The 17867-nt window shown below is 36.0% G+C and overlaps 1 protein-coding gene across 2 annotated transcripts in view; it reads left to right on the top strand.

Annotated features, from left to right (window-relative positions):
- Nucleotides 1-13404, top strand: part of LOC121408168 (eIF-2-alpha kinase activator GCN1-like) — a 41218-nt gene extending 27814 nt beyond the window's left edge. Inside the window, exons 40-51 of one of the 2 annotated variants that reach the window (XR_005969010.1) lie at nt 637-780; nt 1280-1549; nt 3911-4024; nt 4467-4697; nt 6341-6537; nt 7416-7530; nt 7993-8089; nt 9011-9159; nt 9809-9913; nt 10681-10899; nt 11949-12620; nt 12675-13404. Coding sequence is in view for 1 of the 2 variants with exons in the window: in XM_041599520.1 (XP_041455454.1) it covers nt 637-780; nt 1280-1549; nt 3911-4024; nt 4467-4697; nt 6341-6537; nt 7416-7530; nt 7993-8089; nt 9011-9159; nt 9809-9913; nt 10681-10899; nt 11949-12071 (1764 nt within the window). In the remaining variant the exon portion in view is untranslated. Of the gene's footprint in view, nt 1-636; nt 781-1279; nt 1550-3910; nt 4025-4466; nt 4698-6340; nt 6538-7415; nt 7531-7992; nt 8090-9010; nt 9160-9808; nt 9914-10680; nt 10900-11948 lie in introns of both variants that reach the window. The other variant, XM_041599520.1, reaches the window with a different exon arrangement.
- Nucleotides 13405-17867: the final 4463 nt, after the last annotated feature.

Raw genomic sequence — 17867 nt, 5'->3', positions numbered from 1 at the left:
TTATTTAAATTGGACAGCTGAGGTTCTTCTTAGAATTCAGAGCTACTTTGGTCTTTTTCTTTGTGCAGTAAACCAGCTCTGTTTTTTCATTCTGATTTCCCTATTTATGTGCAATAGGAATCTAACTGAAAAAAAAGCAGAAGATGCAAGCTCTGCTTGAGGACAAAAAAAATTGTGACTTTTTTAAAGGTACCTAACTTACATTTCCAACTGATGGAAATCTTGTATTGACTTGCTCAATTGCAGTCAGGGTTTCTGGAACAAATTCATTGAATAAAAGGATTGTTCTCAAATAGAGAGAGAGAGAAACAAAAAAAAATTCTGTAGTAGTCAAGAAGTAGTCCAGGGTGATGTTTCATAAAGCTGTTTGTAAAGTTACGCACAACTTTATGAACGACTGGAACATGTTCTTATACATAAGTCAGCTACATAGGGATATATCATATAGCACAAGAAATGGTCACCAGTTGTGCGTAAAGTCAGTGGTAACTTACAAACAGCTTTATGAAACATGCTCCTGCTCTGATAACCTGTTAAAGGGGTATCAGAAAAAGTGTTCTTACATCTAAAAATAAATAGATGTGGTGTGTGTTCTTGTAAAAATATATACATAATTTTTCAATTGATTCGTGACAGTTGATCCAGCCTCCAGTAAACACCGGTGTCCTGGCCATCCTATCAGAGGTTGCTGGAGATTCACTCACCAAACACCTAGCCAAGATCCTCAATGCTCTCATGTCGGCTGTGGAGGATTGCATAGGAACAGACAGAGAACAAGAGGTATGAGAGATGTAATTGGCACATCGCACTATAAATATAAAGCTAAGTTTAAAACTTTAAGGTAAATCCAATGACTGTATACTTGATCTGAAAGATAAGTGAGAAAACATCTTGGAACCAACAGAAACTTTGTGATTGTAACTTTGCCAACAATGATAACTACCATTAAATGCATGGTTTGGATTGTGTATTGAGCTTCATTTATTGCAGAGATAATATTGATAATAAGGTTTTATGTAGCAGGGTCTTGGAATATAGTCATTTTGAGATTTTGACTCAGTTCTACGCCAACACCAAACACAGTACTTGAAATCCCCCAACGTCTGGTTTTCCCATTGCCTTCCGGAACAGGGTGGCCTCTCAACAAACCCTACAGGTATTGCAGTTGTGAAAATCAAGTGTACGATTAATCGCTATCCTTTGTCTTACGGGACCCTGGTTATAGTATTTTGTATTTTAATTCATTGAAGCATTTGTACTTCTCTTATCATTTATCCAGGCTCTGAAGCACTGCCAGACTGTGGTCCTCTCAGTGCAGGACCATCAAGGTCAACAGACCATCATAGATGAACTCCTCCAGAAGCTCAAGGGAGACAATGCAGGACTGCGGCTGGCTTCGTCCACCCTGCTTCAGGTCTACTGCAGCAAGACCAGCTGCAGCTACGCAGATTATGTACCTCAACTACAGAGGGCGCTCATCCAGTCGTTCAACGATCCTGAAACCAGGGTGTTGGAGATGAGCTGGGAGGCCCTCAATGCTGTGACAAAGGTAAGTAATGAAATATTGACTTTTGAGGAGGGTGAGTGGATGAACTCGCACTTTCTAGTTGATATTATAAGAAGACATGTATGTGATTAGAGGTATACATAGTTGTACTGGTATACAATTCACTTAAAGGACAAGTCCAACCCAACAAAAACTTGATTTGAATAAAAAGAGAAAAATTCAACAAGCATAACACTGAAAATTTCATCAAAATCGGATGTAAAATAAGAAAGTTATGGCATTTTAAAGTTTCGCTTATTTTCAACAAAATAGTTATATGAACGAGCCAGTTACATCCAAATGAGAGAGTTGATGACATCACTCACTCACTATTTCTTTTGTATTTTATTATATGAAATATTTTTATTTTCTCGTCATTGTCATGTGAAATGAAGTTTCATTCCTCCCTCAACACGTGGAATTCCATTATTTTAACATTTTGTGCTTCAGGCAATGAGGTCCTAATCATCAAATTCGTAAAAATTGAAATATTGTATAATTCAAACAATAAAAAACAAAAGAAATAGTGAGTGAGTGACGTCATCGACTCTCTCATTTGGATGTAACTGGCTCGTTCATATAACTATTTTGTTGAAAATAAGCGAAACTTTGAAATGTCATAACTTTCTTATTTTACATCCGATTTTGATGAAATTTTCAGCATTGTGCTTGTCTGATTTTTCTCTATTGATTTAAATCAACATTTTTCTGAGGTGGACTTGACCTTTAACCCTAAAAAGACTGGGGGGGGCCTTTTAGGCCCCCCCCTGTACATAAATCGCGATAACTTTTTTGCGCATGAAGCGTTCGCGCCGCCATTTCATGACTTTTTTCTCTTGAGTTTTGCGCAACTTTTGATACCAAATTTGTATACCCCCATGCCGCGGTTGCGGAGTTACGTAACATTTTCGTATCACATGTCACGTAAGAAATTGAAATTTGTATTCGTTTGTGTGTAAAGTGTATGGTATTTGAATGAATGTTATACACATTGTTTTCTAACTACATTTTTATTTGTTTCTTTCTATATTATGTCACTTGTGAATTCAAGTAGCAGTTCTAGGATATGAAAATAATGAAAAACATTGCATAAAAAAATAAAGAAATACATAAGAAATGCAAAATAAAGAAATACATAAGAAATTAAAATCAAAGAAAAACATAAGAAAAGTAGTGCAAAATACCAGAATCGCTTGCCAATTATTGTATTTCTCTACATAACGCATGCGGAGTACTTATTTGCATATTTAGTAATTACTAATTTGCATAAGCATATCTAATAATTCAAGCATGAAACAACACAATTCCATGATAAACAACCTCTTCTTACAGCTGAAAACCTTGAAACAGGAATTTATGGACCGCAATAAGTACCAAAATATGAAAAATTCAATTTTTTGATAAAAATTTGCATATTCACATAATTATGAATATAATTTGCATAAATTATGTGATATCTCTTATGCTTTGTTTTCACCAGCTAGTGTACATGTAACACATCACTTGTTTATCTTCCAAGATTGCTTTGGCTCATTGCAAGAGAGTGTAATGCAATAAAACATGCCAAATGTTGTATTTCTCTACATAACGCATGCAGAGTACTTATTTGCATATTTAGTAATTACTAATTTGCATAAGCATATCTAATAATTCAAGCACGAGATAACACAATTCCATGATAAACAACCTCTTCTTACAGCTGAAAACCTTGAAACGGGAATTTATGGACCGCAATAGGTACCAAAGTATGAAAAATTCAATTTTTTGATAAAAATTTGCATATTCGCATAATTAATTATGCATATATTAAAAAATACAATGAATATCAGTATTTTGACTATGTTTTCTTTTAGAGGACATGACAAAGGATGTCTGTGCCAAATTTGGTTGCGATCGGATGACCAACGGCCGAGATCTTAGGGGGGGGCCCAAAAGGCCCCCCCCCCCCCCAGTTTTTCTAGCCTCCAAAATAGCCCAGTTTTTTTAGGGTTAAATATTGAATATTGTTGGAAAGCTGAGAATCCCCCTACATCTTCAATTCACTATTTAGATGGGGGGGGCATTGTGATCTGGTGGTCTGACTCTTGCCTCTCAAACAAGTGGTAATAGGTTCAAATTGTATGCATGGCATGTTTTCCTTCATCAAAAAGTTTGTCGATATAGTGCTTCACTCAACCCAGGTTAGGTGAATGGGTACCTCGCAGGATTGTTCCCTATGAATACACAGCACTGGAAACAAAAGCTGGAGCTACAACTGGGTAATATCTAGTGTTTCTTTGAATAGGCAGCTAACTAAACAATGCTTTATAAATGCTATATATTTTATAATAATGATTATTTTAACTGCATTCTTCATTATTTTAGAGCTTGAGTGCAGCAGAGCAGATGGGTCATATTGGATCTGTACGTCTTGCTGTGCGGTACGCTGCTGAGGATTGCAAACAGGATGAACTACCTGGCTTCTGCCTTCCAAAGAAGGTAAGAAACATTGAATATATATACTTATGATCAAAGGAATATTTTATGGACAAAAAAAATTGATTGAGCTGAAAAATCCCCCCCAAAAAAAAAAAATTAAAGTGAATAAAAAATAGATACTCCTGTTTATTGCACAAGGTGCCAAAATCTGATGACAGATATGTGCAATATTGTGCTGTTGTGCATGGTCTAATTATTTATGAGCATGAACGATAATAATGATTGTATTTGATGGCTTTTTATAGGGATGCCAGATATATTCCTCCCATTAGGACCTGTACTGTACTGTACTCATCTTTGATCTGTACAATTTTCCCTATTTCGTGGAACAATCATGGTAATCCATTCTGAGCCATCCAATATAATAAAACTGGGAGCTACATCTCCTAAGTTTTTATGAAATTCATTGATTACCAATCAATATACATGATCCCATATACAGGGTATCACCCCAGTCCTTCCATACTTCCGTGAAGGCATCCTCTCAGGGTCACCGGAGGTCAAGGAGCAAGCCGCCCTGGGGTTAGGTGAGGTCATTCAACGGACCAGCATCACAGCCCTCAAACCTCAGGTAGTAGCCATCACTGGACCTCTGATCCGTGTCCTGGGTGACCGCTTCGCTTGGAACGTCAAGGTGGCCATCCTACAGACCTTAGGGCTGCTCATCGCTAAAGTGAGTACAAAGAGATTCTTGGTGGGGGGCGGGAGGAGGTATATCTACAATCACCTGATTGATCAACTTTATGAGAACTTCCTCTGGCATCAAAGCTCTCACCAGTTTGAACTAAATAAACTCTCATACGTACGGGTGTGCAGCACTGTGTACTGTGTGTGATATGATATGTAGGGGCTAAACATGTAGCTGCAACAGGGATTGTATTTTGAGTGTGTTATTAATACATGTGTATGATTTCAAGTATGTTTCAGCTATCAGTAATTTGAAACTTAACAAGTTTTCAGGATATTACCCCAGATGTTTTTTTTTGTTAGCAATATCAATATTAGGGTCCAGAAACTAACATACCAAAGTGATTAGTCTTAACCCTGTCTAGGCCGGGGTATTTTGGGAGTTCCTATGGCCGGGGGGGCCTCCCAGGCCCCCCCCTAAGATCTCGGCCGTCGACCGCGCGATCGCGCCGAAAATTGGCACGCGGGTTGCCTGGGACATAATCTACAAGATTGTATAGTAATTTATTTCATGCGAATCGCTATTAAGTGATTATGCTAATTTATGCGTAATTAGTATGCGAAATCATACTTTTTCCTCTAACTCCCTAAATAGAGCTCCAAATGTACTAATTTTTGGTATAGAAACTCTTTGTGGTGTCCTTAGCAAGTGTACATGAAAAAAATTGTGATATCAAATCATTTTCTTATGTATTGTTTTTTGCAATTTCTTATGTATTTCTTTGTTTTTTTGACCTTTTGTTTTTCATTGTTTTTTCAATGAAATTTGTTGGGGACTCTTCTGTGATCATAAAAAGCATAAAATGAATACATTTAGACTAGCAAAACTAAAAATAATCATACATTTATGAATTTTGGTTGAAAACACAATTTGCATTGACTTTGTACACAAAATCACGTTTTTGAGCAATTTTCGGTCTGACATGCACTTACATAATGTTGCGTAATTTCAGAACCACGTACCCGGGTGACGCAAAATTGGTCTCAAAAGTTGCGCAAGACTTGAAAGTAAAAAGTCAGCGAGCGGCGTGGTAAAAAAATTTCGCACGGCGAAAATATCGCGCGATTCGTTGAGGGGGGGGCCTCGGAGGCCCCCCCCCCGCCTAGATACGGTTAATTGCTCTTTCTTCCATTCAACAAGTCAAAGGACATTAGTTAACATTACATAACTTAAGTCTTGTTCATATGGAGAAATAATGATAAAATTCATGCTTTTTCAAGATTTTTGCGACTGAAAAAAATTAACATTTAATATCTCTGCTAGGGACAATGGCAACACATGAAATAAAATTTGGATGCTGTTTCTTATTATTTTATTGAAGCACTAAATACTTATTTTCAAGTGCAATTTTTCAGTGTTGCTTCTTTTTTAGAACATATCAAAGACATGAGTGACGAATGGGACTGTACAACTCGGGGACCCCCATCATAAAACTTGTTATAACAAATATGCAATAACAGTATAAAGCTACTCAAATCCTTCAATCTAATTGGCTATTTGTAACTTTGCTATAGAAATTTTGCATTTGTTCCTATAAAAGGTCTTTTTGAAATGGGTACCAAATTTGTTGAAGTCAAATAAATATTGAAGTTTAATAAATGTTGATCTTGATTATATCTTGATTACAGGTTGGTGTGCTACTGAAAGCTTTCCTGCCACAGCTTCAAACCACGTTCATCCGAGGCTTGACCGATGCTAACAGGGCGGTCAGGTTAGAAGCAGCAGCAGCCCTCGGGAAGCTGGTGGTCATACATGCCAAGGTGGATCCTCTTTTCACAGAGCTTCATAATGGCATCAAGAATACTGACAATGATACAGGTGTTAGGTAAAGTGTTCATCTCACTTGTTAACTCTTGTTTGTACACTGCAAAAACTCCGGTGTTAATCCAACACCAGCCCGGAATCTATATATGTCCACACCAGAGAAGTATTGAAACAACACCAGTTTGGAATCAAACCGATGCTGTTTTAATACTAATTGGTGTTGTATAATCACTTATCTGATGTAAGACTAGTACCAAAACCAATGTTGTTTAACACTTCTCTGGTGTGGACATATATAGATTTCGGGCTCGTGTTACATCAACACCAGAGTTTTTTCAGTGTAACACTGTAAATGACGAAGGTGTCTATTAAAAAAAACAAATCAGAATTTTTTATTTAATTCTTAGCTCTTTATGCTTCTCTAGCATTCTACAGAGTGGATTTGGCGCTTTATAAGTCACATTATTATTATTAGTTCAAACATTTCATAACTAAACACTTAGGTGGTGCTGCAGAATGCTGACACAGGCATTAGTATTACAGGTGTTAGTATTCAACTCACTAGATAACTCTTGTGTGCAACACTGACAAGGATGAAGATGTTTATTAGTCAAAACATTTTTTAGCTAAACGCTTTGTTGCTGCAGAACACCGACAATGATACAGGTGTTAAGTAAAGTATTCAACTCACTTGTTAGCCCTTGTTTGGAACATGACATAATGGAGGTGTTTATTAGTCAAAACATTTCATAGCTATACACTTTGTTGCCATAGAACACTGACAATGATAAATCAAAATCTTTTATCTTGAATGTTCCCCAGAAAAGACGATTTTACTTTCTATGTGAGCCTACTGATTCTTCAGATTTGCTTGTGTTATTCATGTAGTCCTGTGTATGTGTGATTATGTTTCCTACCCTCTTCTCTATCTTTATACAGGGAGACAATGCTACAAGCTTTAAGAGGGGCAATTACGGGTGCTGGGACCAAGATTGGTGATACTAACAAGAAAGCTCTCCTGACAACTCTCATCAGTAATCTTTCATCATCAGAGGTGAGCATTTCATTCGAGACAAAGTCAAATAGTATATGAACATATTTTAAAAATTTATAAGGTTTAGTATTTTTACAACATTTGAATATATGTGATAGAATTCATTTGCCAATGATTGTGAATATAAAGTTGACAGTTGCTACAACTATTTTCTGCAATTTTTCTACTGTTTTGATAATGTAGTTATCAATAGAAAAATATTGTGTTTTTTCCCGAAAGTCTATTCGTGCATCTTTTGTAGAAAAGCAGTTTTAATCTTCAGAATACTTCATTGCTGTCGTGAAACTTATTAAAGCATGATCATTACTTGCATAAATCCAAAACTCTTCAATTGATCATTATTATTCCTAAAAAAAACATGAAAGAACTTGAAATTACCCGATTGTTATTTTTACCTCTCCTTCTTAGTGCAAGACTTTACCTTTACATGTTTCCATTCTTGTTTGTGTGATATTATTACAGAATAATATTAGGATATCATCAGCAGGGTGTTTAGGGGCATTGTGTAAATTCTTTAGTGATGAAGATCTTGAAGACATCCTCAACAGTAGACTACTCGGTAAGTTTGTAGAATATTCCATTCATAATCATGACATCATTTCTGGATATGCTTTTGGCAGAAATCTGTACTTGTTTTATATCAAGCAGTGATCTGTCAAGTGATCTAACTTAACAATTTTTATAAGCACCATCTTTGTTAGATATACTTTTACAGGTCTGGGGCCCGTTGCAGAAAAAGTTGCAGTCAAACGCAACTCAAAAAAATCTTGCGCAACTTGATTTTCAGCCATTGAAGCACCTGTATTCGCGCTTGCTTCACTTGTGCTTGATATTTTGACTTGCGTTTAAATGCAACTCTTTCTGCAACGGGCCCCAGTTCTGTGAATTCACTAAAGAAAAAGAGTTCAAAATGTTTTTGTTTTGTATTTTGTTATTCACATCAACATCTTGCTCTTAATAAACTGTCTTTATTAGTTACAAGTGATCACATAATGTATTTTCTTCTTCTTTAACGGTTCTTTTCTCATTTACTTTTCCTTCTGCACCTCTGAAATGTTTACCTGATTAATGGCTCATTACAAATCTGTCTTTCGTATAATGTACCATCCATTAAAAGCATGACCATATGCACATTTCCTTTTCTTAATGGACAATAACAATGAAATTTCTATTAAAAAATTGTTAATTGAGGATGCAAAGCTATCTAGCTTTAACACAAAGGCATTTTAGGCATTGCAAAGTTGAAAAAGAATGATCCAGTAGATAATTCAAATAGGATTTTTAAAGAATATTAGTCTAATAAAGTAAGATTTTGAAATTGATAAGGGCAAATGCCATCACTCCCCTCTTCTATGCACAGCCATGATGGGATAAACATTCTGAGCTTACATCTATACATGAATGTCTTTTTAAATAGTTCTTAATTTCACCAAGTGTTTATGCACCAATAAAGAGTGTGCTTTGTTGTTTTCTTCAATAGTAAATGAACCGAATCAGAACTGGATGCTGCATCATAGTTGCGCCCTCGCTCTGTCAGTCATGCTCAGAGACACACCAGAGAGAGTGACGGGTGATGGTAGATCGGCAAAGGTTCTTGATGTCATGATCAAGAATTCATTGAATGACAGGGTGAGATTTTGATTTTTAGTCAAGGAAAATATTGTATTGTGAATACTGGGCTTTGGATTAGTGATTTCTACAGTGGTTCATACATGTATCTAGGTTTTAGAGTCTGTATGTGTGAGGTAAGAGTTTCATATAGTTTGAGTAAGAGTTTATATAGTAAGAGTTTCATAGAGTTTGAAAAGTGGGGGATTTTGGCATGGGTAAAAGGCTGATATGTCATAAAGCTTTTGGTCAGTTTTGCATGATTCATTATGATTGGTGGCCCATTCTTGTGCTAAATGAGATGCTCCTAATTTTCTGTTTGTATATATTATATGGAAGTTTATTTTTTTTCAATTGAAATGAAATTGTGAAAAATATTTATTTTCTGATTCTGATACCTGTTAACATTCAGATTGTAAATCTACAAAGATCGAATTTCAACTTCAGTTAATAGGAATCAAAGTTATAATGATCTGATTAACATCCAAGAAAGGGTCAACAACCATGGGTCACCAACCATACATAAAAAGTTGTGCATAACCTACACAGAACATTTTGAAACGTCCACCTGTATATGCACATGTATGTCACAGTGATCAGTTTGTGTCAAGGCTAGGGCTAGTAAGGGAAAATATGAGTAACATCGCATCGCTGTCACTTTCTCCCTCAGATACCTGTTTGTGTAGCTGGTGTTCGAGGTATGGGCTTCTATCTAAAACACTGTGTTGCGACTGGTGTACAGGTCCCGCAGTCCCTCATCTCTGCTATGGTCAAGGTAAGTCTAGGTTGAGCTTACCAGCTCTGGGCTGGGTGGGGGTGTTTGGTAAGTCGTAGAAGAAACTATGCATCGTTGGATTTCTTCAACTTAGCTGAAGTCATTCAGCCTTTTATCATCAAGGCCATTTTTGCCAACACATGTATGTAATTACATGTCTTGGAGAAAATGGATAAGCAGACAAACTGATGTAGGCGTAATAAATTCAGAAAACAAATTTTGGCCATTTGTTGAATAAACTGAGTTGGTAAAGATTGAACAATAGTTTACTAAGAATGATTCCTCTGATCTACGTGATGTGCAATCAATAAAATCAGTTGAATTATCGAGTGAGCCTTTCGCCTACTACCTTGCTACCTTACCCTGCTTCTGACTTCTCTAATTGACTGGGTAATGAGGTTGCAGTCCCAGTAGATTAACAGTCCAAGATCCAGCAACCGCTACTACTTATCAGTAGTTTTAATTCCCATTTTCTCGGGACTGTCAATGAGCTAGAGCTGCAATCATTTCTCCAGCCAATCATGACAGTTGATCCCTACAGCAATGTGGTTGGTGAAAGTCTCACAAGGTTATGATCTGATTTTCTATAGGAAGCATTAATTCAGTTAAATTTGAGGATCAGCGGTCTTATGCTTCACATTCACTTGTTTAACAGTTTTTCATACTAACATGGGATTGCATAATTAGAAATTCTATCTCTAATATCAAACCAAATAAATTAACTCTTGCAAGGAACTCATGCCTCACTCTCTCCTGTATTCCTACAGTGTTTCAACCACTCATCCAATGATGTCAAAATGGCCATTGCTCAGATGATCTGCCATGTTGCCATGACAACAGAATCACCTCTGGACATGTCAATCGTACGAGGGATACTGGTAGTCTTGGTCAGCAATACGAAAGACAAGAACACGGCCGTACAGGCTGACAGCGAATGGGCGTTGGTTGCACTTCTTAGGCTAAAACATGGAGATGAATTTTTACAGGTGAGGGAAAAAAATGACCCTTTCTTTGCTCAAATCTAATCTCCAACTTACTGTAATCAAATCCCATTATGTTAATTAAAGAGTGGTCAGTCAGTTGCCATTTGAGGGCCATTGATGGGCAATTCTGGAAGTATGTATGTCCTACCCACTATGTATGTGGGACTTTTTCCTGAAATTATTTATCTCTGTTTTGTAGCTGATTCATATGAAATGTTTGTGGAGCGTTGTGGCCCAGTGGATAAGTCTTCTGACTTTGAAACAGAGGGTCGTGGGTTCGAATCCCAGCCATGGCGTAATTTCCTTCAGCAAGAAATTTATCCACAATGTGCTGCACTCGACCCAGGTGAGGTGAATGGGTACCCGGCATGATTAATTCCTTGAATGCATGAGCGCTGAGAGGCAGCTTGAGCTAAAGCCGGGGTAATAATAACAAGAAAGCGCCCCGGAATAGAATATTTCTAGATAGATGGCGCTATATAAATGCCTATTATTGTTATTATTATTATTAATGTTTTCAAATAATCTTGGCTTGAATATTTCCTTTTTTGATATAAGAATTTGAAAAAAAAATTGGATTCATATGAAAAAAAGCTGCGTATTTTCTTGCAATTGCCATGTTTTCATCAACAGAGGGGTATTTCGTGAAAGGTTTTGGCAAAAACTAAATTGTCAGTGCTGATCAATTCAGTGAAATCCTTGGTTTTGATTGGCTAAGAAACATTGGCCTCTGACTGTTACTATGGAAGCTGTCAAAGGAAGACAACTTTTGAGTACTTTTATTTAACGGTCCCCTGATTTGGATTTATATGGCATTCCTGGAAAAAAATATCTTACAGCGTTCTTAGAATTGCTGATATTTGAAGTAAAATAACATCCCAGAATGACTATTTTAGGAATTCCTAAAAGTACTTAATAAATAATTCTAACAAGCTTCTGCAATGTGTTGATATTCAATTATGAATGATTCACTATTACAGGATAAGAAGAAAAAGATAATGTCCACATGTCAAACTAATATTTGTCTGTATTTTTTTTTCTATATGTAACAGGAGGTGATGAAAACCCTTGACTCAGTCCCAGCTTCCAACCTCAATGATTGCCTCAAGAGATTACGGAAAGTTGCGGCACAGAACTTCCCAAAAATAGATATCGATGAAACTGTCTTGCGCTGATATTTTCCAAGATGGTAGTCTTACATTTTATCAGGACGTTATTTAGTTTCTTTTTTAATTCTTCGTTTGGAAGGACTGAATTGACAGTGGAGTACTGCTGTTCATGGCCAATATCAGTATGATATCCTTAGGATATTTTCATGACTGGTGAACATGTACTAGATAGACTGTCTGTCCTATACTTTCATATAATTCTTGTCCTGCTGCTATTCATTTCTCACATATGGAATAGACTTGATGAGAAATATAGGACAGCATAGCTTGTTAGGGGATGATAACATGCCCACTTCGGAGCATTCAGATTGTTCCGATGCTGTTCCAAAGTAATGTTTGAAAGTTGTTTTTCATCTGGACATTGCCCACAAAGAGAAGGCTCGATAGAGTTCCCCCAATCATTGTAAAATTTGACTTTTGTGCTTTAAAAGGGAAAATTACACCAAAATTGTGTTCAGGGGCCTGTTGCATAAATCCTAGCATGATTGGTAACAAGAGCATTTGCAGATAAAATGCATTTGAATTAGAATTTGAAAACTACAGACTTGAAATGAGGTGACTGGTTTTTTTTTACAAACCAGTCTGAAGAATTTTCTGAATGTTTACGAGTCACATAACCGATATACATCATCAGCATTTAAAGATTGTGTATTACAACAAATCACAGGGTCTGATTATGGACAGCCAAGCTTCTGGAAAATTGATGATATTTTGACAAAGGTTTTCTTCTTCTCACCATTTTTAATCAATTTATCTTGTTAACCAGTTTTTGCCACATAAAAATAAATCAAGAGTTGTATGGTGCAATTGTCAATGAGAATATTTGTGATATATTTTTATGTGTTTCAATTCAACCAGGATCAATCATGGATCGTCATGTTTAGCTCAATATTTTGGGAAATATTCTTCATTTTTGTGTACAAATATTACAATTTTATGGGAAATGTTTCAAAATAGAATTGAAATATTTCATAAGTTGGACGCATCAGAAAGTAATAGATAATGTGCTCGAAATTAATTTAGTCTTTTGTCTTTTAATCATGATGTTTCTTATTTTTGCCCCCAAATCATTAACATTGTTGGTTAATGACAATAGTCTTATTCTTCTTGCATGTTAATGGGATCTATTTGCAAAGTATTTTAAGACACCAACATTTGTGTAAAAGCAAATGTGATTTCAAACATGTTCCACTGACTCTGTTTTGTTTCAAGTTGGCTAAAATGTAATGACAGAAATCAATAACATACATTTAGATCTGTATTTGATTTGGGCTTGGAACACACACAAAAATATAGCCTTTTACATATTTGATGTAAATTTCCTTGGCTGAAAACAAGAGACCCTTTGAAAAACAACATTAGTCAATTTGATTAGGACACATTTTACAAGAAACAGTTTGAATGGAAGACATAGGTCTACAGTCTTCATCTGGGTATTTATTGATACCTATAGATTATTTTGGGGGTGTTTCTTAAAAGCTCTGATATGTGGTAATTGTTGTGGATAACAAATTTAATGGAATAGGACCTTGGGTCCCCCCCCCCCTCCGACATCAATTTATCTAGTAACTCTGACAAAGTCACTTGCTAGTCACATGTGAATTTTACATGAATATTTCTGAGATCAGACGGAATAATTCTCAAATTTGATTAGCATTTGTGATTAATAGAGAAAAGCTTTCAACTATGCTCTGAACAGTTCAATGTCAAAACTTGCTACACAAATGAAATTTTGTGTAGTGATCACAAAATTATGTGAAGCAAATTGTGATGATATACCAGGAAAATTATTCCTTGTAAGAGTATTGAAAAGCTTAATAGTTTTACTTTCGCACACAAAATAAACTTTATAAAGTATATTTACACCTGAGGAAATGCATGAATATAGTATGGCAACTGCACATAATTTCTATGTTACAAGATTATCTAACCATGTTTAATGTACATTGACTGCATTTATTGTGAGTGGAATTTCTCAGAGTATTATATGTATTTTAATGTGAGAAGCCTTCTTTTCATTTTCGTTTGTATCTCATTGGCTCACTGATGTCATGTGATTAAAATCACAGTGGATATTACACTTCAAGATGTTTTGTATGAACTTTATGTGTACGTTATGCTAGCAACTGCCTACACTGTTTAATCCAACCTCGGTAATTGTGTGAAAAAGAAGATAAGGAGATAACAGAATATTGAAAATTCCAAACAGATAAGACGAGCATTAGCGTACCTAAGGGGGGGGGCAGACTCCCCCCCCCCTGACGAGTCACAACTGATCCCTGACGAGCCACAAGTGGCCGCTCTTTTGGATTTGGAACTTGAAGACCTTTTTTTTTTTTGCTTGTCAATTTTTGGGGCAGACAAAATATCCTCCAACAAATTTGCCTCCCTTTTGGAAAATCCTAGGTACTCCTCTGAAGACGAGTAATAAAAAAATTATTGCTATGCACACTATGAGATAACAAATCTCTTTATTCAATACTATTTGCGATATCTGTTCTTTAAGGGTGGTGGTTGTTCCCCGAACTGAAAAATATCACAAGATATGCTTTTCAAAAGTATTGAAATAAATTGTACTACGTAGCCTTTCATCCCCCTCCCCCCCCCCCATTATAAAAATGACTGGGAAAGTCCATTAAACTATGATATACGAGCCTTATATTTACTTTTTTTGGAATTAGATAAAATAAAAAAAGTTGGGTAAGCCAGCGTATGTTGTCTAGGGAGCCAATGACCAATATGCGAGTTATTTTTGAAGTAGAAAAAAATATAGACATGTCATGCATATGTATACATATTTATTGTGCATTTAAGCAAATAACATATTTCTTCCATGATCTTTATTTCTTCTTTTACACCCTCATTTGATTTTTTCTCACTTGCAAACTCATAGGGAGGGGGGCTGTTTAGGAGCATATTTTCATTAGCGAGCATGTTGCATAAAACTATGTAGGTTCTGGGACACAGGAATTAATAAAAGGATAACAAAACGTGAAATATAGAAATTAGTTTATTTCAGTTTTCAAAAAGATGAATTCGACCATGTATTTGTGTATATGTTTCTTTGATGTGCATGGATCTTTGAAATTTAATTGAGTATGATAAACAGAGCTCAAGGAAGAGGGGAGTATTTATAACCGAAAGAGAGAAATTGAGAGGGGGCAGATCTATACCAAACCGAGAAAATAAAAATTTATGCAGACAGATCGATGCAAAGTATGCGATTAAGGGGGGGGGGGCAAGAGCAAGAGGAAATTTCTTTTGACATTTCTTAGAACATGTAGCTCGCAGCCAATATAGCCTTCACTCTGACTATTAAAGAAATGTACATACCACATCCATACAAGATCTAATTTGATACTGCAGACAAAAGATAATTAAATCATGAAGTAAGTACCTCCCAGGGTCTGACGTCACAGACAATGAATTATCGACAATGTACAAACCCATGCAACTGAATGCATTTGGTTCTAAGATGTCGTGCGCGTGCGATTTGGCTATAAATTATTCAAATACCAATTAGTCTAATAGCTGATGACCTATAATTTTCCTTTTCAAAAGAATTCTGCTAAACATACCTCCACAATCGGAATGACTAAGGTACTTAGAAAAAAATGTGTCTTTATACAACTGTGGAAGTTTTTTTTTTACATTTTCAGAAATTGTTTTTCGGGATTTGGAAGAACTTCGTATCTTTTAATCTGTCAGTAAATATGAATAAACTGCAATGTATATGGAATCCAGTTTGTATAGTAGTGTATATTAATCCTTCAGTTTGTTAAAGAATGCAAAAAAAAAATGAATATGGGAGTAAATTAGTATAGGTCCAATTATCACTTTCGCTAGCTGTTGACCCCTCTTCAAAACTTCTCTTCTTAAAAGTGTAATATCAACACTCGGATCTTACTAATATGATTGATGATAATGAAGACCAAAGCCAATTGCAATCCGTAGATTCTTTCAGTTACTTTTTATGAACCTCCTTGTACATCATTTTGTGTGAGGTGATTCCGTTGACAGAGAGCCATATAAACTGCAAGCATGCATGCTAATATATATTATTTCATATTAAAGGTCAAGTCCATCCCAGAAATTTTTTTATTTGAATAAATAGAGAAAAATCAAGCAAGCATTAGGCTGAAAATTTCATCAAAATCGGATCTGAAATAAGAAAGTTATAACATTTTAAAGTTTCGCTTGTTTTTCACAAAACAGTGATATGAACAACTCAGTGACATGCAAATGAGACAGTCGATGATGTCCCTCACACTACTTCTTTTGTTTTTTATTGTTTGAATTATACAATATTTTATTGTATTATTTGACAATAAGGACCAACTTGATTGATTTATATAGTATTAAACAATGCTAGTTGCAGTGGCGTACCGTGGGTCACGGCATGGGGGGGGCATGGGGGGGGGCACCAGCAAAAATTTCGAGTCACTTAGGGAGTGCGCTCAGGTGCCAGGTATACTGACCTAATAGAGACATTTTAAGGACATGCAGTGCCATTAAACAGATATGTATCTCACTGATTAGATATTGCGAGCGCGAAGCGCGAGCTGAAAAATTTTGATATTCAGACCTAAAAAAGGACATTATAAGCAAATTTGTTTCGCTAAACAAACAATGCGAGCGCGAAGCGCGAGCAGAAATTTTTGTATATTATAGTGACTTAAACAGGGACATTTAAGGACTATCTTTAGGAATCTATTTAGAGTGTAAATATCTCAGCATAGTCATCTAATGCAGTGGCGTACCTGGGATTTTCCACAGGGGGGGGGGGGGAAACCGGTCGAAAAATTTGACAAGCAAAAAAAAAAAAAAGTCTTTAAGCTCGTCAGGGGGGGGGGGGCAGGGATATGTCTTTTGTATTGGTTGTGACTCGTCAGGGGGCAGACTGCCCCCCCCCCGTAGGTACGCTAGTGATCTAATGCTTGTGCCATCCTTTGCTGATTTTGTTAGAATCACATCTAAACACATGAAGCACTTTTTGTAGTCATTGTAATCATGATTATCATACGCATCTCACTAATCAAATACTGCGAGCCCGAAGCGCGAGCTGAAATTTTTTGAAATTTAACACCTGAAGAGGGGCATTCTAAGGCTTGTTTGTAGGAATTAACTTAGACCTTACGTATTTCCCTAACCAAATGATGCGAGCGCGAAGCACGAGCTGAAAATTTTTGATATTCAGATCAGAAAAATTTTAATATTAAGGACAGATTTTAGGAATTCATGAAGAGCAGACATCTTACCAATCAACTAATCCGAACGTTAGCATGTTGATGACCTTTTTTTTTTTTTTTTTTTTTTTTTGCTTGTCAATTTATTTTCCTACGTCCCCCCTAAAATTTTTGGGTTGAGAACCTTTTTTTTTTGCTTGTCAAAAATTTTTTGGTTGTCCCCTCCTAAAATTTTTGGCTTCCGCCGCCAATGTGGACAGGAAATGTTTTATATTAAGACCTTAAAATAGGGCAATCACTTTAAGTAGTCATGAAAAAGAAGCAAATGTCACTACATAAAACAATAATAACTCGAATTGCGAGGAAATATATTTGGTATATTGATTTAAAACGGGAGGTTTTAGTACAACAGGATCATATATCTCGTTAAACAGTTTATGCGAGCACCAGGAACAATGAAGACATAGGCCCTGAGCAAATAATGTTTCAAAACGTTAAGAAAAAATGCTTATGTAATATAACGTAACATAATATAATATAACACTTTAATGAACAATAATTTCTTCTTGGGCCACTACGTCTCTCTTCCTTTCTCCCTCTTTTCTCCTTTTCCCGT

The sequence above is a fragment of the Lytechinus variegatus genome, chromosome 2 (genome assembly GCF_018143015.1).
Source record: "Lytechinus variegatus isolate NC3 chromosome 2, Lvar_3.0, whole genome shotgun sequence".
Taxonomy (NCBI): Eukaryota; Metazoa; Echinodermata; class Echinoidea; order Temnopleuroida; family Toxopneustidae; genus Lytechinus; species Lytechinus variegatus.
This window is presented reverse-complemented; position numbering and strand designations above follow the sequence as displayed.